Source organism: Oryzias latipes, chromosome 17 (genome assembly GCF_053564925.1).
Source record: "Oryzias latipes strain Hd-rR chromosome 17, Olatipes_Hd-rR_3.1".
NCBI lineage: Eukaryota > Metazoa > Chordata > Actinopteri > Beloniformes > Adrianichthyidae > Oryzias > Oryzias latipes.
Window position 1 is genome coordinate 21,472,051 of NC_136253.1, and position 25,444 is coordinate 21,497,494.

The 25,444-nt window shown below is 39.4% G+C and overlaps 1 protein-coding gene across 5 annotated transcripts; it reads right to left on the bottom strand.

Annotated features, from left to right (window-relative positions):
* Window positions 1–473: 473 nt before the first annotated feature.
* On the bottom strand, window positions 474–22,148 carry col6a2 (collagen, type VI, alpha 2). 5 transcript variants are annotated; one of them, XM_011486529.4, is made up of 32 exons: window positions 21,946–22,148; window positions 17,730–17,821; window positions 17,527–17,627; window positions 15,817–15,960; window positions 15,012–15,371; window positions 14,905–14,925; window positions 14,259–14,324; window positions 14,086–14,184; window positions 13,895–13,921; window positions 13,721–13,747; window positions 13,586–13,630; window positions 13,442–13,495; window positions 13,285–13,347; window positions 13,150–13,212; window positions 12,995–13,048; window positions 12,871–12,906; window positions 10,537–10,599; window positions 10,394–10,456; window positions 10,233–10,295; window positions 10,082–10,144; window positions 9,959–10,009; window positions 9,777–9,875; window positions 9,632–9,694; window positions 7,850–7,885; window positions 7,714–7,759; window positions 6,677–6,829; window positions 6,490–6,584; window positions 5,259–5,440; window positions 4,986–5,164; window positions 4,841–4,879; window positions 2,431–2,765; window positions 474–1,330 (listed from the first exon to the last, which is right to left on the bottom strand). In XM_011486529.4, the coding sequence occupies exons 2-32, from the start codon at window positions 17,803–17,805 to the stop codon at window positions 1,061–1,063; spliced, it is 3,036 nt and encodes a 1,011-aa protein (XP_011484831.1). In that variant the 5' UTR covers window positions 17,806–17,821; window positions 21,946–22,148; the 3' UTR covers window positions 474–1,060. The 5 variants fall into 5 exon arrangements, with proteins under 5 accessions (XP_011484831.1, XP_011484830.1, XP_011484832.1 ...); XM_011486528.4 differs by having other exon boundaries at window positions 21,941–22,136; XM_011486530.4 differs by having other exon boundaries at window positions 17,730–17,824; window positions 21,946–22,123.
* Between the last annotated feature and the right edge of the window lie 3,296 nt (window positions 22,149–25,444).

Genomic DNA, 25,444 nt, shown 5'->3' on the forward strand with positions numbered 1-25,444 from the left:
TAGTGCTTTCATTAGGTCTTCTTTGCTTTAAAAACAGAACAATATACCCAGTTGGTAATCTAGCATGAGGGAACTTCTGTTTTTAAAACCAAAGTTTTCTAGATTGTATTTAAATAATTTGGATTAAAAAAAGGCATTTTTTGCTAAATGTGCTGCAATTAGGAGTTATAATACAATCATATTTTTCAACAATAATTCATTTCACTCAACTTAATAATGTGAAACAGAACAAAAATGACAGTGTCACAGGAAACAAGCCTTCACCTATACTAATCATTTTTTCATACCAACATAGAGATCAAACTAAAACCAAAATTTACCAAACTAACCAAACTTGTGACATTTTTCTAAATTAGAGTCTGCTGTCAAACTATTTCCAGATGTTAATATAAAAAAACATTTGACTTTACAAGTCAGACATGAATAATGCATGGAATTCTAAAAATGTGCGGCTCCACATAAATCACAGAGTCTTAGGGGTGTCACAATGTTAGACTTTATTTTGACAGTCTGTGTACAAATTTCTTTCTTTCATGTTTGTGTTCACATGGGTGGAACTGATGTACCTGAAAAGGGGTTATTTGTGTCTATTGTGTTCCTGAAGACAGGTGTAAATCACCATACACCCTGAAAAACTATAATAATTACAGCATATAAAGAAATAAAAAAAAAATTGAAACCCTCATATGGCTTTTTTAAACCCCTAGCACCTTTAAAGTAAATAGTAACTTTAAAAAAGAGAGATTGTGTGTCTGAGACTTACTGCAACAAGTTTATTTTACAAAAACAACAACAGAAAATCTGTTATACTCTTGCACCTTTTCTTTGTTGAAGGAAATGATTTCTGAAGTATTTCGTGTGTTTGTGATTGAGTACTGGTCCTGCCTTTGTTATTTTCTTTGCTGAATTTTCCTTTCTCCACAACAACAGAATATGCAACCGTCTCAGTGCCTTACATCCAGGAGTGATAATGACCACAGAGTTTCGTCTCTGTGTGTGTTTTCTCTGAAGGAGCTGGTCCGACGCCATCTCATGACCTCCACAGCTCTGCAGTTCCTCACTAGCATATCCAGCGGACGAAGCGCTCAAAGAAAGCAGGTTTGTTCAGCATGCTGTAGTCATCCCCCCTGAAGATGGCTGACGTGTCGCCTAGTGACACCTTGTGTAGCACCTCCTCATCGGTGTCACTCCCCATGGCGATCACCGTAGGAATGCCCTCTGCTCTCTTCATGGCACTCACGCCCTCCTCCAGCTGCTCTGTGGCTGTGATGCCGTCAGTGATGAAAACAAACGCCACCTCCGCGTTGCGGCGTGACAACCGCCGGCCATCCTTCAAACACAGCGATGGGTGATCAGTTTAACACTTAGGGAAATCAAGGCGTGGGAAAAGATTGTGTGGCTCAGAAAGTCACACTTTTCAAAATATTCAACTTTTTTTTTTTTAGATATTAGCTTGTATTCTCTTTTTAAATGATAGTTGGATTTTTAAAGTGAAAAAAGCAAAAAGAGAAGAAATTATTTCACATAATTTTATATATCAGAACTAGTGGTGGAGAGGAGACACAGTGTCTGCCTTCATCCTTTGATCTGACTCTGAATCCTGAATCAAGTGTTTGCTCTTCTTCTGCCACAAACTGAGCAGGACTTTCAAGTGACTGCTTTTTATCTTGAAAATATAATTGTTTCTTTTTTGTCAGTAAGTAAAGCAAATGTCAATTTACACAGTAAAAGTAAAAACAAAAATGTTCTGACTATGGCTAGTTTTGATACTTTAAGATTATTAAGACTCTATTGTATTATCTTTACAAGATCAATATTGAATTTAAGGTACAATTTTGAAAATGCAATTAACTCATGGCTATGACTTCTGGGTGTCCAAACCATTTGCAAAGAGGCCCAGATTTGGTGATTAGGTGAATATTACTGTGAACTTCCTGTTTAAAGACAATGCATCATTCTTTCCCAGTTAGCATGTCTTGTGTCGTAGTGCCTCTTGATGTGGAACTCCTTGAAAACAGCCACAATCTCTTGACTTATTAGACAGAAACCGATGTTTTGTATTCCACTGAAAATATCCCCCAATTTCCACGTGTTGCTGTCCACTATGATTTTTTAAATCTGCAGTCAAATTGTTAAAAATGAACTAGAAAGGGTTATCTAGTGTTGTTGGCCTTTTGCATAATTTAGCCAACCACAATCAAGAAATCATACACACAGTTTTTAGAAAGTGCTGGCGCTGCATATTATCGATTCTATGACAGGAACCAGGGGCCTGTGGGTCGCAAATGGCCTATTGGCTTAACTTTAGATATGCCTGCTATAAAAAGAGTACCGAGGGTCCTAGTTTTCTCTTTTTATATGTATCTTGGTTTAGTAAAGACATGAATAATAACTGTTTGGTGATTATTTAGTCACAGAACTATGTCATACCTGTTTGATCACCAGGTTGTTGACAGCATAGATGATAGCACTGCCCAGAGCCGAAGAGGAATCCATGTAGTTCACATTGGCCAGTGAATCTGAGATGACGCCAAGCTCGTGAGTGAGCGGAAACTCCACCTTCTGTTCTACAGGGCTGCCGTACTGCAGCAAAGCCAAACGGGCTCTCCTGTCGTCTGTGGCGGTGTTGGCCAAGGTAAGACGGCGTGCCACGTTCTCGATGAACTCTTTGGCCCTGCGGTGGTTCTCCAAGCCCATCCTCTCAGAACCATCCAGCAGGAAAACGATGTCCACTGGCCGCTGGACACAACTAGCTACTGCAGGCTCTGGAACAGATACACAAATGGATAGGATGGGATTAATGAACTAAATCTGAAAAACTGATTGTCAAAAGTTTAAACTGAAAAAAACAAACAAAAACAATACTGTAACTTTTTGATTTCTCATTAATTTAAAGTCATCATTTTTTATCAAGACAAAACAGTTTGAGTTTTCTACATCATATTTATTTTCTGTATTAAAAACTAGTATTTTACACAAAACAGTTTGTTTACATGAACTTGTTGCAGTCACAGATCTGATAATGTTTGGTTACTTTAACTTGTCAGGCCAAGCCACATGCAAAAAAGCATGCACCAGAAGACAAAACAGTCTATTTAATCAGTAAAAAACACACAAGCACCAACTTCTGACTGAGACACTGTGATATGCACGTCTAAAACCAGTCATTTTCCACATGGAATGGCTTGTTACACACAGAGTTGAAAAACATAAGGGTTGTAACCATGGATATGTGCAAAACAGGCAAAGAAATGAGTGATTCACTAAGCTTGTGATTCATAGTGGAAACGGTTCTTCATAATACAAACACTGTGCAAAAAGTTGCATGAATGGCTCCACAGTCGCCTCAAATGAAGGCGGGTTGCTCACTTTTCTATTTTTATGGTATTCCACTATGGTGGAAAAAACGATATGGATATGCTGGTAAAACACATTCTCTTTCAGATCACACTAAAAGTTCATTCAGAAATGACACATTTTCCCATCATACACCTTTTATTAAAAAGGCTGTTTTAGTCTACAACCCCTTGACTGTATATGAGAATTGGACAGAGGGACTCCTCAAGAAGCCAAAGTCCCAAAGACTTCTATTGAGAAATAAACACAGCTGTTACTCAGATATTCTATTTGTCAGAATAACCATTCTCACTCTGCTACCTTTTTTTTTAAATGTTCTTAATAATCCACATTTTCTATTAAATGTCTTCTTTAGTGCAAGTTATTTAAGTTATAAGCTGGTCAATCAGATGTCTCAAAGATTGTTGTCTCACGTCGAATGTTCGAAACATTTCATTCTCCTGAGCCTGGTTTCTAGTGGTAGGGGTGTGACCCTCCAACAAGCTCACTCCTGATTGGTGATATCTGTTGCCATAGAAATATTGACTCAGAGCGACTCGGACCTTACTACCTCACTGAATTTGTCTGGCTCTAGCATGGCCATGTCCGTATTGCAAAAACATGGCAACTGAATTGACTACATTTCGTTGGAACCGGAAGAAAACCATTTTCTGTGGGTGACGTCACAGTTGCTTGGTCCAGTTTTCATATACAGTCAATGCTAGAACCGCACATCCCATCATGCAGTTCCTTTGCATGATCCCACATGGTGTATTGCACCTGCACAGGAAAATGAAATGCCCGATATGTTGATGAAAAAAAATAATTCTGCTGCATCTGTAAGGGCGAGGTAGCGTGGTTAGCATATTAGCACTAGCAGAGCATCAGCGCTTTCTCTGGGTCTCCCATTATGTCTCCATAGACATATTTGAAGGAGTCGACGAACAGCTGGGTCCACTGCTGTCTGTCCGTTCCCTGGCTGAGTTTGGCTCTCTGGGCTGTGTACACCATGGTTGCTATGCCAACCCCATACTGCTGCTCGCTCAGGCCGTTCAGCATACTGGTCACACCCTCCAAAGAGGTGGGGACCAACGAGGGGCTGCCTTCTTCTGCCAGAGCCGTCCAGGGGGATGGGGCTAGCCCCATTTTGATGCCCCCACCTGCAACAAGCGGGTGGAATAACATTGTGGGCAGGGTCCCACAGACGCTTTTTTCAAAGCCATGCTGGAGCCACAGCAGTTTGTTTTAAAATGATCCCTCACATCCTCTTGATCGCATAAGTAAAACTGATATTAATACTTAAAAAATATGGAGGGTGGATAAAACCACAGTGCACCAAACTCCTTTACATGGTTCAAAACACAGACGTAGACATAGAAAAAGACAATGTTGCAGTCAGCTTGCAGACAGATTAATTTAAATGGAATTAAACCAAAAAAATCTGGTGCAGCAAGAAGGAAACATATTCACGTAGAAGGTAACAAACCAAATGAAGAAATCTTACCGGATTTGCATGGAAGATCGGGACATACGATGACAGGATCTGGCGAAATTAGAAAAAACATCAATGAAACATGACCATAGATGATATTTCATAGTCCATTCAACAAACATGTTGCACACCAAGCCTGTCCATGGTGTGAATCTACCTGGGCAGAGCACAGTCTCAATCTTATCGATGAACTCCTCTGCAACGAGGTCGGCAAAGCGCCTCATTCCCGTCACCCTGCCTTCCCTCTGGCAGGCGATGCTGTTCAGATTCTCATTCTCCCCAATCTGATCAAACATGTCTCCAATACCGATGGCACTCACATCAACACTGGGATCTCTGTTCACATGCAGCAGAACATAGAAACACAGACAGAGACAAAAAAAATAAATTCCTCCTCTGGCACAAGTTCAGTCTCAAAGTATAAGCTTACCTGCACAGGTAAGTGAGCAATGTGTCATTATCTCTTGGGTCAAAGCGTCCATCAGTGATGACCACCACGGTGACCTTGGCCTTAGCCCTCCGACTGTCCCTGATCAGGTTGTCGTAGGCATATTTCAGAGCAGATGGAGTCCATGTTCCTCCTGCAATCCACTCTAAACGTTTCACTTCCTCCTGGACAGCAGAGATAACACATCATTAGCAAAGACACACAATGTGTCATAACTGGCGAAAAAGCCCTCTGCTTTTCATTCATTTTACTTGAGGACCTAAATGGGAGCCATTCAATTAAGCACTAAATAGATATATAAAAGAACCCTGTTTATCTCTGAAAATGATCAAAAATGTCAAACAAAACTGTATTTTAGCACAAGTAGCTTTCAATACTTAAACGCTACTTATGCTTGAGTGGAAAAAAACATGAAGCTGAAGTGCTAACAATGCTAAGAAAATTAAATCTTCTGCAAAACTGAATTTCAAAAGAATTTCCATTGACTTGAAACCACATAAAAAGACAAATTGCTTTTAGGAACATCAAAGTTAACACCATTAATAAAATCTATCAAACTAACACTCATCACTTATAATGCAATGACCCAGCTTTTTAAAATGTTCTTTTTATCGACCTCATGAACCAACTTCTAAGCATTAAATTAACACAAAACAATGCATTCATAGCACAAATACCTTAAACTGCTCTAGATTTTTTTTCTGAAACTGTAATTGGAGGACTAGATAACAAAACACTACTAGTTTGACAGTGTTTAAAGGAATAAAAATTAAACATAAAAAAACTTTGAAACAAACTCAAAAGATGTTCATTTTATGTAGTGTTCATCATTATCCTGCTAAAATGCTGTGCTGCAAGTTGTACTTGAGTTAGGCTCTTCTGAAAAGACACAGGATTTACACTATGTCCACCATTCTCAGAAAAGATTACATGAAATTCTACTCTTAGCTTATTGCATATTTTTGAAGTCAACCATTTTTTTAACTAAAAGTTTATTTCTAAAAACTAAAACCTTTTGGCGTCTGATTTAAATTTTAGAATGCAACCAACAACGGCTTTTCTTCTTGAAAAATGTGCAAACTGAACAGCATCTGTCAGTTTTGCATTGATTAAAGTTTGAAGATGGAATTAAAATCTGATATTGCTGCACACAAACAAACAACAATAAAAAATTTGGTATAAAATTTATTTTAAAAGAATTTCTCAGTGAGACCTTGAATGCAGCCAGGGAGTCGATCTTGGAGTCATTAAGGCTGATTGCCTGGAAGGTTCCACTGTGGCTGTACTGAACAACTCCAACCCTCGTGCCTGGGACAATGAGCAGTTATATTAAAGGTTTAAAATTGCTGTAAATTTAGCCCACTGGAAAGGATTTGGGAAACTTTAACAGACATTTCTACCTGTCTCTGAGTCTGGGGATTTGGCAAAAGATCCCAATCTGCTGATTGTGTTGATGACAAAGTTTTTCTCCAGGGTGAAGTTGGTAAGACCCACAGATTCTGAGCTGTCAATTACGAAGACAATGTCCAGAGGTCCACAACGTTTCTCACAATCTGGAAAAGACATATGCAGCAAAAAACAAACAAACAATCTGTTTATTTTTCAATCAATAATTTGCAGGGTTGTAGGGAAAAATCTATTCGGCGATACATCGCAAAATTCATTTGACAATATTTATATCGATTTGAAATGCTGTTAAGACGATATTCATTTAATTATTTATGGGCGTCCTTCAGTGCCTGACTCTTGTTTTCCACTTAAACCCCCCACCGCTAAAAAAACACGGATTGTGGTGCTTTGTAGTGGGCTCAAAAAAGAACAAGTGAAGCGGTGAAGCAGTGCACCTGCGCAGCGGCTCATGCATGGAGCACCAGCCAAAACCTCACAGCAATAGATTCTAGTTTAGCGACCTGATGAATCAGAGTGTTGTGTACAACGGTCTGAAAAAAGGCCAACGTCGCGGTGATGAGCGGTGAAATCCGTGTTTACTTCCACGTGTGAAGCACTGCAGTGCAGACGGTCATGTAAATAAAGCGTCTTAGCCACAATGTTAAAAATAAACAGCACTTTATTTCCTCAATCATACTTTTAGAACGTTATTGGTTAAGGCACATTCATTATATATTTATTTTAATACTGAAAAATATTTTGTTTTGGAAATCAGACAATGTTGACTGTTCTAAATATTATTATAAATATTATTATTTTAATGAAAGCACTATGAGTTTGCTTTTGTAAAAGCAATATGAGATATTATTACAGTGAAAGGCGTGTTGATATTTAGGTAGAGTTTTTTCAAAGACATACTCTTAAAAAAAAGAAAATGTGTTCCGATACAATATCGCAATATGTATCGTATTTTGGCACGCGTATCAGGATATGTATCTTGCCGATACACACCCCTAATAATTTGATGCATGATGGCAAGGACACTTACCACAGCAGCCGCAGGTCTCTCTAATGTAGGTCATAACATCACATTCCTGCAGGGGGGAAAAAAACAAAAACACAATTGAATTATTATTTCTCTTTAGACAGAAAAATGTCTTTATTGGTAAATAAGATTTACTCACAGTGAGGCCTGGATCTCCCTCTGGCCCAGGATCTCCCTGTAGAAAACAAAACATGCTAAGTCAGATGTTTGCTGCTTGCCTTGGCAATGCGCGACCACTTTCAATGAAAATTAATTAAAAATTAAATTAAAATTAAATCACACTATCTGTCACACACCTAGGTGTGTGAAATTTGTTCTCTGCATTTGACCCATCCCCTGGGGGAGCGGTGAGCTGCAGACACCGCCGCGCTCAGGAACCATTTGGTGGATTTAACCCCCAATCCAACCCCTTAATGCTGAGTGTCAAGCAGGGAGGCGTTGGGTCCCATTTTTAAAGTCTTTGGTATGACTCGGTATTTACACGTGTGTAAATGCATGTTTTCGGGTTTCCGCATTCAGAACTCCCGCATTCATGTGTAGGTACCCTAGTTTCTACGACCATTTTTGGGCTCTACATACAAAACCTGATGGCAATTGAACGCGTGAAGTCAAACCAGTTGAACTTTGGCCAATCAGGGACTCAGATTTGGTAGTGACACAAGAGATGCCGTCCCCTTTTACAGTTTTTCTCAGTTGCTTTAGTACAATTCTCAGATCAGAATGAAATTCCCAAAACTATTTGTTCAATCTTCACATCATGATGTCACTTGTGCACATCATATAAGCAGTTTCTCACTTCTTTGAACAAGTTGCAATTGCTTTGGTACATCCATGCAAATGATTATGTACAATTCTCTGCTCTTTGCTACATTATCAACTGTTTATGTCATGTTGATCGAAATGTATTATATAGTTCACTGTGCAATAGTCTTACTCCTCAAAACACCTAGTCATTAGTTCATCGTATAAGTCATCAACTGCAAAATGGTTGACCAAGTTGTCACAATGTGACCAACATTTTTCGCTGCATTGCAAGAGAGGATATTCGCTGTGATGTGGATGAGAATGTGTGGCCTAACAAACAAGGAACGACATGAGGTGTAGGAAGACCACACCAATTCCTACTGCACTGCCTGTACTGTTGTACAGAATATTGTCCTATCCTTTTTTTCCCTTTGTGTTACTGTTTGCAGTCGGTTTTTTCTATGTTGGTATGACATGGTCTGTTACAGTTTTTCTCAGTCGCTTTAGTACAATTCTCAGATCAGAATTGAAGTTTGCAAATACGTGTGTGCATTTCTCCAAACAATTTGTACAAACAGCAAAACACTATGGATTTCTTGCAAAAGCCTGTAACTTGTTCAAAATCTTTAGTTCATCGTTCAAAACTAAGTCTTTATGTCATTGAACATGTCAGTGCCATCAGAATGTCAAGTCCTTGTGTCATTGTCTACGAACAATACAGTCAAATTACTTAGTCATGTTGTCAATATAACTGTGTACTTTAGAGGGAGGTTCTGATGTAAACTATGGCTAAAGTTTTGATGACAATTATTGTAAAATGTAAGTTACACCTTTTTTGTTTGATTGGAAGAGACTGGACAAGATTCACATTTACACTTTTACTGTTCATTTTGTAATTTGTTGGCAGACCATGTCATACCAACATAGAAAAAACCCACTGCAATTACAACAAGTTTTTCATGTGTCGTAACAGAACTGTGACAAAAAAATCCTGGGGCAAGATTAGTGACATTTGCACCACTTTGACATTTCCCACCACATCTCTTCCAACTGCAGGCACATGCATTAGCATTGGTCCAGTGTGAACATGTAAAAGTCAGGGCATTTATTGCATGATCCCGCTTCAAATGCCCATAGCTCAAAAAACAAAGATTTTGTGAAATTTTTATGTATTTACGTCTCGCCCAGCTTCTCCTCTCTGTCCTCTGGGTCCTGGCTCCCCCATAGATCCAGGCTCCCCCTGATTAAAACAGAGATATTAGCAACTTTTGAACTTAAACAAGAGACTGATGACAAGTTAATTTTTTTCAAAAGCCTCCTACTGGTTCTCCTGGACGTCCTTTATCTCCAGGTCCACCTTTTTGACCACACTCTCCTCGGCTGCCACGAGGTCCAGGATTGCCTTTCTCTCCCTTTTCACCCTGGAGATAAGCAAGAAAGTTTTGAAGTAAATAAATGTTCTACTACCCAGCTTTGAAACATCAGATGGGTTAAGTTTTTATACCGGAGGTCCTCTTGGTCCTGGATAGCCAAAGCCAGGTCTTCCAACGTCCCCCTGTGGAGGTAAAAATGTTTAGATGAAGACGTTGTGGGCTGTAGAACTGAATCTGACGCGATAGGTTCTCACTTTTGGTCCAGGTGGTCCAGGTTCGCCTCTTGGTCCTGCATCACCAGGATCTCCTCTCGTCCCCTATGGTTTAGTCAAGGTTTTTGAGAAATCTGAATTAGGTCTGTCAAAGAAAACTCTTAAAGTTAAACCCACAATAGCCTTTACTTACATTCTTCCCAGGACCTCCTGGTTTCCCTGCTGCTCCCCTGGGACCTGGCAGGCCATTGTCTCCCTTTTAGTATATAAATGGTGAAAACAACAGCAGATGAGTGGGTAAAGTTCTCAGAGACACATGTTAAAATAAAAATGAAATGAAATAATTCCTTCAACCTTTGACCCTTGGATTCCTGCTTCACCTGGAAGTCCTCTCAAGCCCTCAGGCCCCATTTCACCCTATAACACAGTAAAATTCAATCAGTAAAGTTCTTGGTGTCTTTGCAAAAAGTATTGAGATTGTAAATAGAAGTGAATACCTTTTCTCCCGTGGGACCTGGTGGCCCACGAGCCCCTTTCTTCCCATAGTCTCCTCTCCTTCCCTAGAAAATATTAATCATTGAGACCAGAAGATCATGGTTTTCATGCAATTAAACTTCCAGTTTCTGGAACTGCACTCTTTTATCAAAAACAGTGGGGCAAAAAAGTATTTAGTCACCCACCAACTTTGGAATTTCTTCCACTCATAAGATGAGAGAGGCCTGTAATTTTCATCAAAGTTAAACCTCAACTATGACAAACAAAATGAGAAAAAAAATCCAGAACATTACATTGTCGGATTTTCAAAGAATTTATTTGTAAGTTATGGTGTAAAATAATTATTTGGTCAATAACAAAACTTCAACTCTTTGCCCAGGCAGTTTGTTTGGGATCATTGTCATGCTGAAAGACCCAGCCACGTTTCGTCTACAATGCCCTTGCTGATGGAAGGAGGTTTTCATTCAAAATCTGACGACACATGGCCCCATTCATTCTTTCTTTTAAATGGATCAGTCGTTCTAGTCCCTTTGCTGAAAAATAGCCCCAAAGCAGGATGTTTCCACCCCCATGCTTTGCAGTAGGTATGGCGTTCTTTGGAGGCAAGTCATAACAATGTTTTAGTGATGCAGGAATATGAGTCAATTGATTTTTCACTTCAAGATTGGAGTAATTCCCTAAGTTTAATCAGGTTTCTTCAAAGGTTCCTAAAAAGTCTAACTAATCCAAAATACATGAAGCCAGAATTCTCATAAAAAATTGCAGGACTGATCATTTATTTCAACCTTAAATTGCTCTTTGATGACCTCCTGTTGGAACATGAGATGCATTACATCCCACAGGGATTTCATTATTTTCTACAAAGTTCTCCAATCTCAGGATTATTTAACCCTAGAGTGTTAGTTAGCCCTATGGCCGTCACTTCCTGTTTTATTTTGAAGGCCTGTCTTTTCTGTCTTCATTTCCAGTTCCTGCTGTGTGATCTGCTTCCTCTTTAATGTGCTCCACCTGTGCCTCATTGTCTTCCCTATATAAGCAGTGCTCTTTTCTCAAGCCAGTGCCAGATTGTCTTTCTTTCCCTGTGAGCAATCCAGCCTTAATCTCTCCAGAGTTCATAGCGTAATTTGTTCCTGATTCATTCCTCTTTTGGATGGCCTCCTGAACTTATATTAAAGACTCTGATTCTGCCACTCCCTGACTCCACCATTGTGTCCACCTGATATAGAGAACCCCCAAAAATGTTTCTTCTAGGCTTTTAAAATTGATTTGACTTTTTTTTTTTCATTTTGGGAAGCAAAAATTTTTAGTTGCCAAAAAATATATAATAAAAAAAAAATTTAAACAAAAAATAAATAAATCGAAGGACCAGTCAAATTTGACCTTGTGGGAAGGGTTAATAAAGAGCTTGACCACACCGTAACCTTTTGCTAATAGGTTGCTCTGCAGCAGGAATCTATTTTTAAATCTCTTTGTCTGAGTTACTGACATGCTTCCCATACCCAGCGCACAGGCCACAACACAAAGACACTATGCACACTTATGACATTTTTATTCTTTTGTGATACATGCGTGAAATACGTTATTCATGCGTAAGTGTTTCTTGCGTTCGTCATTCGTAGATGTGCGCAGATGTCCATCGAGGGTTTTGGCCGATAATTTTGAGCCGGTAAACATTTTTGGTCGGTTGAAAATGACGCAGTTTACGCTCACTTTATGTAGTTTATATGCAGTTATTATGTATTTTTGCAAAATGCAAACGCCAGTTTGTGGCTTTCCACGACCGTTCCACATATTTCCACGTATGTCTAACGGACATTTCACACATGTAACACTAATGTATCATTTTATATCACATATCACTTTAAAATTACGTACTTGATACACGAATCACGAATAAATTGGATATAAAAGTGCAGTAATCCCACACAGTTCGTGTTCTACGTAGATTTACGTGTTCTTTACGTGGTTTATTCATACTTCTTCCGTGGTTTTCACATGGTTCATTTGGGATTCATCAGTGAAAATTTCACATTAAGACCACGACCTTTTTCACTTTTTCCACATATTTTCACTTGTGACCAATTTTCATCCATGCAATATACGCAAAATGTACGTAGTGGCTGTGTGTCACGGCCTTGAACGTGGCATTAAAGGGAAGTCCTGAGTTTATGTTATTATGATTTTTGTTTTCTCTGTACTATAGGCAGGACCGTCATACAACAATGGTTAGAAAACGATACATCATGTTTTACATTAACTAATGAAAATAATAGAAACTGGAACAAAAAGACGATGGCACACTATTTGGATATGATAGATAAATCAGAAGTTCTTACAGGCTCGCCTCTGACTCCAGTACGCCCTCTTTCCCCCTAAAAAAAACATAGAAATGAGCCATTAGCTGCAGGTGAATGAAAATATACAGTATGTCAATCAATTTGTCAGGTGTACACATCTTACCCGCCTCCCTTTTTGCCCAGGTAAACCAGGTGATCCAGGACTTCCTCTCTCCCCCTGTAGGTGAGAACCAGAGTTGCAAACTACTGTTTGAAGATCTGACGTTTTGGAAGATTTTTGTTTAATACTCAATTAGCGAACAAGTTTTCCTGGTTTACCTTTGGTCCAGGAGCTCCAGATTCTCCAGGCGGACCAGATCTTCCGGGGCGTCCAGAATCCCCCTGCAGATTATAGCACATTTATAGCCCATAACCAGCACAGATGAGGAATTGTGTTGTAACAGACTCCTGTACCTTGTCTCCATCAGTTCCTAGTGGGCCGCGCTCGCCAACATCTCCAGGGTGACCATCAGGACCCTACCAACCAATTAATTACCCCATGACCACATCTTTAAATAACCACAATGTATAAGAAAAATCCCAATAGTTTAGGTTAAATTTAACATCATACTCTGTCTCCCGAGTCTCCTTTGCACCCTGGAGCTCCAATCCGTCCGATTTTACCCTAAAACCAAGACATTCAAGTTTAATTATGTGTAAATAAGACCTAATAGCATTTTAATTTAGCAGAATAATGCAAAAACAAAACAAGAACCTTTTGTCCGTCTGTACCGTTGCGCCCCGCAATACCAGCAACACCCTAAAAATCAAGGAAAGGGGAAAATTAATGAAAGATCAGCACAGCGTCAAATGACATTAAAACCAAATTTATAGAAAGAAAAAACTGTACCTTTTTTCCTTGACTGCCCATCTCGCCCTGTGGTCAGACAGACACAAATGCTCCTGAATTAGGATTATGTTCATTTTTTATGACTGTTAAGTCTTTGTTGTTAAAAAAACCCTTCATGCTAAAATCTGCATTTATGGATAAAGGTTTAAAGTCACTTCTAGCTCGAAGTCTTACCTTGTCTCCCATTTGACCTGGTTCTCCCTACAGTGAGAAAAAGAGAAAATATTTATGAAAAGAATGTAATCAATTATTAAAGGTTCTAGGTCCAAATGTCAACAGCATAAAAAAAAGACATACAGAAAACATCAAAAATAAAATGGATAAAAAGTCCAAATCAAAGCTGATGCTGGTGTTTGGTGTCTTACTTTGATACCGGGTTGACCAATAGGACCTTCAATACCAGGGTCTCCTGGACGACCCCTTTCTCCTTTTTGTCCTGGCTGACCAATGTCTCCTTTTGCTCCCTGCAGTCAATAAGGAGTTAACATCAGTCGGAGCCGAGGTGAGTGATGTGTTCGGACGAAGGTGTAAAACTCACTTTCTGTCCTCTGTGGCCTTTTGGACCAGGAGGACCGTCTGTCTCCAGACAGGATACTTTGTAACACTGGAGTATGGAGGACACACACACACAAAAACAATCAATTATGATACTAAAACATTGTTACTAACACAACCAAATTATATCAAAAAAATAAATAAATTCGATTAAAAAAAAAAATCCACTAAGTCCCAAAGAAAAAGTAGTTGGGACTCTTTGATACTTTAAAAAGCACTAAAATGGATTCTAATTAAAACAATCAGAATATCAGTTATCATTTACAAGCAGCAATGTTTTTAGACTTTCTGGAATTAAAGGCAACTTGACAATTTGATACTAAAAGGCATCATAGTAGTTGTAGAAGTTATGAAATGCCATGGAGTGCTACTTTTTCATAACTTTAAAATGTGAAAATGGTTTGATTTTAGTTCCAAGCTGAAAAATGTGAAATATTTGATTTTACGATACCACTAACTGCCTGTCAAGTTAAAAAGAAAAACAGTCCCTGACTAAAGATTCTTTGCTCCATGAACAGATCCCTGAGGAACACCACGGGTAAAAAAGGTGAGGAGGAATAAGTGGAGTTCCCCATTCCTATTCCATCTACAAGATGGAAAAGACCTAAATTGCTTTTTTTGGGTCTCACCTCTGTATATGCCACTTGTTTCTGTGAAGACAAAGGAGAGGAGCAAAGTGTAAGTGGACAGCTCAACAACTCTGTTTTGTTTTGTTTGCTTTAAGTCCGTGTTTTACCATTGTCTTGATGATGCGCTCGATGGTCTGGACGTGAATTCTGGCTCCAGAGCTCAAATCCACAGCCATGAACTCATCCCTGTAGACAGAGGCTGGCGAGGAGGCAATCTCCCTCAAACCGGTCTCATCGATGTTCGTAGATGACGCAACTGCGAATATCCGGATGCCCTTATCACGGGCCTCCTCCGCAGCCACTTTGATGCCTCGACAAGGGTTTCCAGTCACGTGGCCATCGGTGATGACTACAGCAAAACGAAGAGCTGAGGGGCTGGAGGGAAACTGATCCATCTCCTCAGACATCTTTTTCAGGGCACAGTCGATGTAAGTGCCCTTGCCTAAATATTGGATCGGTTTGAGTCTCTGGAAAAAGTGAAAAATTAGATACTTGTCAAAGCTTTAGAAATGTCTAACCTATGGCTCTCACAGAGATGGAGCAGCTTGTGACAAATGAACAAAGCTCCTGGGATTTATTTAGACATTTGTGTGAACACTGGGATAAATTGACCGTGCAAACTTTATGCAACCTGAAACCCTTCAAGCCTAAATGTATTTCCTATTGTAAAAACACATTTTCTACAGTGTTTTTTTCTGTTTAAGATGATGCTAAATTAAGTGGAGTCCTTGAATATATGGTATGTTGCAAAATAATGACAGAGTTTTCAATTTTTTGCTACGAGAGGAACTAATGTATAAAACAGCAGCCTTTAGGTTTGACTCAACTCCATATCCTTGATCTTTTTAGCTGCAGGCTCGGCTAAACCCGTGACCCCGATGGAGAAAGCGGGTTCAGAAAATGGATGCTCACATTAAGGAAATCAGTATTATTTCCTATGCGGCTGATAATTCTTTGTGTCTGGGAAAAGTGAAGTCCTCCGGTGTTCCACTTGACTCGTACAACGCCTCTGAGTTCTTCATCTTGCATGCGTTTCACCAGCTCTGCAGTGAAGCTCTGCAACAAGAAGACAAAAACACACCATGGATTAGATGCAAAGATGAGAGTTTTATTTTGGTTGAAGTTAAAAACCTAAATAGCCGAGGAAGGATGGTCCTCAGACGCTGGAACCAGACTGAACTATAGCATTATGTAAATAAATTGAAAACATTGTTGATGCAGACGTAACAACATGCAGTTGTTGCATGTTAATATAAATAATGACATTTCATTTACAATTATTGATCAGCACACAAAATCTGAAGGTTATGGTCTTTTCCTATTTCTTTAAAGTCCCACTCTAATCATTCTTTGATCTATTGCAAATATGTAGTGGTCTTCTAATTAAGAATTTGCTATTTTCAAAAAAAAAAAAAAAAAGTTGTGTCCACACAGTTTCTGCAAAGTGGCAACAGTTCATTAGAAATTTGCCTCTGAGTTGTGGACGGGACTGTTGGCACGGAGCAAGCCCGCCCCCGTTCCCCTCCCTGTTGCTGAAAGCTTAGAGCAGGGAGCTTGTGGCCCACCCTGCATATTTTTGATGCCACAAATATGATTGGTATTTTGTCATCTGCTCCCGATTCACAACAAATTGAACAAAAAAAATACTCAGTTTAAAGTGTTAGAGGAAGGGGTCATCTCAAAACCCTGATCGAAAAATGGGAATAGAAATTGTACGAATGTTAAAAAACTCTGCAAATAGTGGGACCAAAAATCCTAAATTTATCAGATTTTGCTTGACCAAAAAAAATTAGTGAGTTACTTTTCATATTTAAAGCTCAAAGTCAAATTGCAGTAAAGTTATTCTTCAAAAAGCACATTTGGAACTCTTCGAAAAGGGTTTTAATGAAATTAGAGGATTTATAACTTGTTTTTATGAATATAATGACTTACGATGTTCAATGAAAACACAATTAAACACTAAAAGTAAAAAGCTGTGACAATCTCTTTGCATCTAACAAAATACCTTTTGTGATTCTGTCTTTTTATATTTATTTACTTTTTTTAATAATTATTTTACATGTATTTTTCTGCATGCTTGCACCAGGGTCTGCTTATTTGTGATGTAACATAACACATAAATGTAATATATTGCATATTTGGGAATGAATAGATTTTGAATCTCTTAAATCTTTTTTTCTAACATTTCTGTCCTCGTGTTTTCATTACATAAAGCAACATGTAAACATGCGCATTGTAAAAACTGCTGTGCTGCACTTACTAAGAATTGTGGGACTGAATTGTTGCTCGTTTTTTTACAAGAGATTTTAATTTGAAAATCATCAGTTTAGGCAGTTCTAAAGTGGCTAACATTTTGTTTCGGTTAGACCGGCATGGTTTGAATTCTGTTCATTGTTCTATTATCCCAGAATACCTTTAAGATTTAATGTATTTCAGTTGTTCTCCTAAATTCACAGCAGTTTTTATTGTTTTTGTGATTTTCTTCATTGCTTTTATCTCTACGTTGTGGATCTATTTGTATCACCAGGGGGGAAAAAACTTAGCACCTCAAACATTTCTGGAACAGGTATAAAAAAACATTCTATGATAAAAAAAAGAGTAAAAGTATGAAGGGTGTGGAACCTTAATGCTCTCCACCAGCGCTCCTGGGGGGGACTCCTGCAGGGCGATGGTCTCAGATGTGTCTATGGTGAAGTAAACGTCTATGGGACATTCATTCTTCCCTAGACAGAACAAGAAAGCAAACAAATCAGCAACTCTGTGGATGAATAAAAAATGCTGGTGCGTTTTCCGTTAGGAGAGCGGTTCACGTCGGCTGCACTCACGGCTGCATTCTGCTTTCTGAGCGCGAGTCAGGGCTCCAAAAAAAAGACAGAGAATGAAGGCCTCCAAACCAGGCATCCTTCTTCTCTCCTGTCTGCTTAAAAACAAAAGAAAAGGTAAAGATGCTTTCTGTATGAAAGTATGAAAATAGAGGTGTAATCTGAAAGGGTTTACATGGAACAGTGTCATATTTCATATTTCATGGAATGTTTGGAGATATAAATACAAATGTAATTTAAAAAATTTGTACTTTGATTTGAAGAAAATTATCATGAAACCTTAGCAAGATGAAAATCATGATAAATGAGAATAAGAAAATGTTTTGAGCACAACTAATGTTATTGAATGCTACATTGTTTACATCTACATTTTCTCCATCACACATCTTACATGAAGCAGATTAAAACTGCTGACATATATCAAATAAAAACTGGCAAAACTGCATTATGGATGGATGGATGGATGGATGGATGGATGGATGGATGGATGGATGGATGGATGGATGGATGGATGGATGGATGGATGGATGGATGGATGGATGGATGGATGGATGGATGGATGGATGGATGGATGGATAGATAGATAGATAGATAGATAGATAGATAGATAGATAGATAGATAGATAGATAGATAGATAGATAGATAGATAGATAGATAGATAGATAGATAGATAGATAGATAGATAGATAGATAGATAGATAGAAACTTTATTGATCACTTTACTCATCACACAGGAATTACACTCAGTAAATAAAAAAACATTGTTAAAACACATGATAATTTAGCCCCAAAACACCCCAAACCCAACAAGATGAATTAAAATTGATTTAAAAATGACCATCTCATAGAAAATCGGAATAATTCGCGTGAGTTTCACAAATTAGAGCACTGTTCATTTACTGGTGTCCGTGTACTGAAACCCACAGAGCAGCTTTTTTGTTTTGTTTTGTTATTCATTAAATCGACCTTAAATCTTGGAATTGAGCTGCTTTTTTGGAATAAGTGATGTTGTGTCTGCCACCCGTCCACAACAGGAAGACGAGTTCCTGACTTCTTTTTTTTAATTTAACTTGTCCTGTTCAACAGGTGAGCAAACAGGAATGAGCTGAAGGTCTCTTGGACACATTTTCCTGTTACATTATGGGGTTATGAATCTTTGGACACACATTTGAATAAAGCCCTTTTGTATTTGAGGCTAAGCTTTATTTATATTCTCCCTAGCGTGGCTTGTCTGCAGCTCACTGCTCCCCCAGGGGATGGGTCGACTACCCATACCAATACGACTACAGTTCACACGCACAAGTATGCATACAAACCAATTTATATAAAGCATTTCATTCTGTCATACACTTGATTTGTGTAAAGGTGAGCTGACACCTGTGTACAGGTGAGTGTTTATGTTCCACTGTGGTGGACGATGGAATGTAAAGGGAGGGAGAGTGCTCGGTCATCCACACCCAACGCCAAGGAGCAGGGGGGGCACAGACACACGCACAGTGCAAGTTCAGCCTGGCCAGAAGAATGACCCTCCCACCATGTCAGGGGGCCCAACACAGGGCGTCGCCCCCAGAGAGCCCCTTCCCAGCCCCAGACAAGCAGCCCACCACCACCCGCGAGATCTAAGCATCCCCCAACCCCAGGCAAAAACCAGAACCCCCCAAGGGAGACCCACCCCACGCTCCAGGCAACCATCTGCCAATCAAGCAGGAGGTCCGGGAGAGAGCAACGCAGGGGCGTCCCACCCCCCATCCAAGAGGAGAACGCCCAAGAGAAGTGGGGTCCCACATGGGCCAACCAGGCTCACCCACTGTAGGAATTTTGGAGAGGTCCAGCGCTCAAGTGCAAGGACCACAACCCGCACCACAGCGACAGGGACACCCCCAGGCTCAGATCAGAGGTCCCACCTTCCTTGTGTAATGTATGTGTGTGGGTGGGTGTTGGAGTATATATTTGTGGCACAAAAGATGTGTGTAATAAAGGGCGCAGTTAAAATTGGCAGGTAGGGCAGTGAGAGGACATCTACTGATTGCTTTTTATTGTTATTCATTAAATCTGCCTTAAATCTTGGAATTAAGCAGCTTGTCTTAGAATCAGAGATCTTAGATCTCAATCTTAGAATAATGTTGTGGAAGACGAGTTCCTGACTTCCCCTTCCTCCCCCTCAGACTGTGAGAAAGCTCCTTCTTAAACCCAAACTGTTTACAAAATCTTAAATTAATATACAGAGTATACTTTTTTGTTCAAGTTTGTTTTTTCCCCAATTTTTTTTTACAGAAAGAACTTTCATTCTTTTTATTCAGCACCTTTCTGAAGAAGAACCATCCATGGTGCACCCCACTCTATGCCGACTGTGGCTGGGACAGGCTCCAACAACCCTGTGACCCTGAAAGGGATTGAATGGGTTTGGAAAATGGATGGATTTTATGGAATATTTTCTAGGAGTGTTTACGACAGTGACAGGTACATGCATGAAAATTTTGTTAGATTTATGTGGACAAACGTGGAACGGTAGTGGAAAGCCACCAATTTGTGAATGTATCTTGCAAAAATCACGCACAATCAGGCAAAATTTACAGAATAGTTGTACATAAACTATGTAAAATTTGCATAAACTGCAAAATTCTTAACAACCCAAAATTTTGAACAGTTCAAAACCGAATTTCCTGTTGATGGTTATCTGCGCACATCGATTAACGACGAACGCAAGAAACACTTGTGATTTATGTATATCACTCATTTTTCACAAAAGACCAAAATTTCATGGAAGAAAAATGAGCGAAATGTTGACATAGGTGTTCATTAATAGGGATCCAAAATTCATGACTTGATCGGGAAGACACTCCACTGCCAGAACCCGGAGGTTTACTTGTTGGATTATAAAATTAATGTTTACTGTGACAGGTTTCATATTTTTCAGTTTTTGTCTCTTTTAAATTGAGTTGAACTAACTTTGGTAAAACTAAATTAAAATACATGAGATCGTCTACTTTTGTCTAAATATCTTTGCTAAAGCTCGGCAGGTATTTTGAGGAACAAACGTCTTTCTTTCGTTTTCTTTGGTGTTAAACACAAAAAAAAGCTTTCTGTGAACATTTGTTTCAGACTGCTCCCAGTTTCCATACAGTTTCCTTAAAAACTCAACCAAAATGTAAAACTCTTTCTAACAGATCACTGAGATCACTGGGAAAATGTCATGAAGCTGAACAGACTGTTTGTAGAAACAGAAAGAATGTTATTTGGTTTAAAAGGACCTTAATGACATTAAAGAAAATCTGACGAGGCGTCTGTTTACATCTTTGTAAAGGACAAGACTTTTTCTTAGAAAGTTTGTGACAGTGTGGGTCCGATCTTTTCCCCAGAATTCCAGTCATTTTCATGACATCACATCATATTTGAAATGACTTTACCTTACATCTGAGACAAACTGGCATCAAGTGCCAAAAAATGTGTGTCACTGGGGAGAGGACATCCCACTTACTGATGCTATGATGAGGTAGGTGGAGTTAATTTTATGTTTGTAGGGTTTTTCTCTGCTAAAATGATCCAGAATCCCTTTGGATTGGGAGCTCTAATCAAATCCAAGAAAATCAGTATCAACATCAACCACAGAGCATAACCTGACTGTATATGCCCTCTGCATCCAGCTAAGCAATTAACACAAAAAAACGACAGCAGAATCCTCCAAGACAATCAAATGTTGACTTTTCTGAAGGTGAAATTGAAAAGGTTTTGCTGTAAAACTTCACAGTCTGACCTTTGTATTGGACTCACAATAAAAAATATATACTTATGCATAATGGAATATAAAATGTCAAGAGTTTTTGACTCCGTACTCTTTCATAAGTAAGGCACCACAGTTTGCTGCCCTCTAGCGGACAGGCTGCAAACTCCAGATTTTGCGCTCCTGCAGAAATTCCCTCTGAGTTCCACAGCAGACAGAACAGTAGTATTGAACAGGGGAGATGTTGTTGCTTAAATGATTCATATTTAATGCAACAACCTCTAAAATGACAGATGGAAGAAGCCAGAATGAACAAAAAAGGGAGTTTGTGGAATTTCATTAGAGCTGTTCAGTCAAAAACGGATCCCGTGGAAGTTTAGGTTTCCGTAAGAACACATGATGGATTTAGAAAAATAAATAATAGAAGAAGAGCTGCAAGGAAGACAGGAGTGAAACAGACAAACGTGCAAAAACTTGTGTGTAAAAGCGCACCTTACCAAACCTCTTTGCAATTTCAAACCGTTGTCAGCAGCTGCTCCACAGGTGATTATCTTTTCATCTCAAGAGGGGACATGAATTAAAAAAAGGGGGATGAGGCGGCAGACGAAAGAAAGGAAGCCCTGGATGCGCCTTAACTTGAGCCGTCCGATCGCGCCCTTGTCCCGGTCCAGACCCAGCGACGAGTCCTGATCCCTCCCCCTCCTCCTCGTCCGTGCGCGCCGCTCTCCGCTTGGGGGCGCCCTGCCTCCGCTGGAGCTTGCGTGTGCGCGCGCACGTGCAACAGTGCTGCTGCTGGGGCCATCCGTCAGGAGGGTAGATGCCAAAAGCACAGCTGGATTCTGTCAGTGAGGAATTGAACTCCGCAGCTTAATGTCCGCTAAAGTGACCGCACCGTGGATGCGGCCTCGCCGGGGGCGCGCGGGAGCGTGCGCGTGCCAAAACCAAACATTTAACATTCACTTTAGCTCACCTCAGACATGTGGAGGAGCAGAATGAAATAGAACTGTGTAAAGAAACCTCCAGCAAACTCTCAAAAACACATGGACTTGTAGAAGAGCATCTGGAGGTCTGTTTGTGATTAGAAATCTGACCCAGAGAAGTTTATAGTCAATGTAAACACTCACAGCCTGTTCACCAGTGTGTTTATACCTTTGTAGGTGTTCCACTTATCAGTTTGCCTATTTGAATGTGTTACAAGAGATGGAAAGCATCAATTTTTTTTTTATCTTTTTAAATAGATCCATTTAAGTCTGGTGAGTATACAGTAATGATGTGTCATGTAGAGGTCAAAAGGTCAATGATAGATAGGTCAGTAACTGGCTGCTTTTGCATAAACACTTCACACCTTTATCTGGTTTGGCCCACTTTCACTGATGAAAGTCTGAGGAGTGTACCAAACTGAGCGAGAAACATAACCTGTCATGATGGATGCTCATTTGAACGCGGTATTACCTAAAACAGAAATGTGCCCTAAGGAAACGACTACATCACACTAATTCACTTATGCTTCTTGGTTTGATGCAAGGTCTGTTTCAATTCACACTGAGGTGAACTGCACCAGTGTCCATTTCCAACAGAATTGGTACTTAATTTTTAGGCAAACAAAGGCTCAACTATTTTTTTGTTAGTAGTTTGTATGTGCAGGTTAAGTGTTTCATATTTTTAAACAAAGTGGCTGATCTGAGGAAACGAGCTCCAAAAGTGACAAACCATGTTTCTCCCATAAGGTCTACTGCTGTGTTTTCCACCAAAATATGGACTTGGACAGCAGATGTGGGCTGCTGCACTTCCTGACTGACCCCATTTTCATAAAGAGCTCCGTTTAAGGTGCCAATCAAAGATAACAAACTGAAATGAATAAACTGTCAGTTCAAAGATGAAAAGTTAGGAATTTCTACTCTTATTCTTATTTACAGCAAGATTTCAACACAGAGTGGCCCTTCTCTCCCTTTTGGGCCCACAAGAGTAAAAAGTTCCTGCCAATTTCTGGCTGTTGGTTTCATGTTGGATTTTCTGTGGCACACAGGTTGTTTTGAACTCATCATGGTGGTGAAACAGGGTTTCATTTTGAAGGAAACAGTATTTTTTTAAGCACGAACCTTAAAAATGAATCTTTTTCATTTCCATCTCCTAAAAAGGAGGCGCTTGTAGAAGGCAGTAGAAAATGGTGTTAATTGTGAAATAGTAACTTTTTTCTCTTTATCTGAAGGTGATGTGGGTTTAAGTTGAGGTGTGGTCTGAGTTAAAACAGTGAGCATCACATGTCATCATGAAAAGAAGTCCTGAGACCTCAAAGATGATGATGAGAAGGAGACCAGCTGCTGACCAGACTTGATCTTGTGATGTGATTCTCTGCGTTCTCGGCTGGGAAGGGTTTTTCCTTAAAAAGAGAGAGAGAGACGGTTGACTGCAGAAATATGTTTCTTTGTGATGAACGGATGAAGAGGAGGAGTGAGCCGAGAGTAGGGGGTTGTTCTGTGTTCTGGTCTCCCTTAAAACTGTGAGTCATAGAATAGGAATGACCGTCCTCCAAATAAAAAAAAGAACAGAACCCGACTTTGCCTCTTTACATTGCCACCCTCTCGCTTCCTCACACATCTTTCTTTCATTTTTATTTCAGTCTCCTACAAAGAGCAAAAGAAGCATTTTAGTCTGATTCCTGCATAATTGGATCCAGAATTTTAAACAGCTCCACTCTGCAAATCCAGCTGTGGTTCATAAATGCAGAGAAAAGCTCATTTTGTGCAAACCTAAACAAAAGAAACTCAGCTAAACATACCGGGCAGAACTTGAAAGAAATTATAGCACAAATCTATTTATCCTAAAGAAAGATGTAATGTAAACACTAGACCCCGTGCTGCTCTGTGAAAGGGACACTGAAAGAGATCCTTCCCAGCCCAGCTTTGCAATTCAAGAAGAAGAATCTAAGAAGGAAATACCAAGAAATTACAATAAACATTAGATAATTTTAAACCCATCCCCTTTTTATGCTTCAATTTTTCTCCAGATGTACTTCATTTCAGACAGAACAGCTGGGATTTGTTATCTTGGTGCATCACACGCACACATGCACACACATTCACAGACAAGACTGTTCTATCAACCCTTTTTATAGTCAAGTCTGTGCCTTCAATTCATGTAACATCCAGCGAGTTCAACTCAAAACAGGGACTTTCAAATCTAAAAGTAAAATGTTGCTCACATCCAAAAGCTCCAGCTTTATCAAACCACAGGAAAAAGGAAATTGCAAGAAAAAAAAAACGCAAAAAAAAAGCCAAAAGAAAAATACAACAAAAAAGGTTTCCTTCACTGAAATATACATTGATTACATGGAAATACACCAAAAATCAGGAAGATACACCCATGCTAATGTACAGTATGCAAACAAACAATCGGAGGAAAATGCCCTGATAAGTGCAGCTTTGGCTTTGAACCTATAAGAGGTTCAGCCACAGGAAGTGATGCGTCAGTACGCACACAAGAGACACACAGTCAAACTCAACTCAGTGAGCCAAAAATCACAGAAAAAGAAAGCAATATTTAATGCAAAACATGTGACCTATTGAGCAAGAGAGAAGAAAATAACTGGACGGCTTGTGCTGCTGAAAAATCCATCATTTATATAGTAAACAATAAAAAAAGGTTGTTTACAATGATTTCAAGCTCATTTCTGCTAAAAAAAAATGCATTCCACTTAAAGGTTACAGGTCAGCTCAGCTGCAGCATGACAAGTCCAGTGCGTTGCTCAAGGGCACTTCAAAAGGTAGGTACTTGCTGAACAGTACTTTCACAGTCTGGACTAAAAAGCTTCAGATAGGCATGAAGTCAAAGAAACATCATGTAACTGCAGAAAAAAGACATTCTACTAATTTTATCCGTGTGTCAAATTTTTCATCTGACCTCGAAAACATAATTATGGTAATGTAATTCGCCAAAACTGAGTTCATCTACAGACACAGAGTTTATGAAATGCTTGGTTTTTTTCTTCCTAGTTTT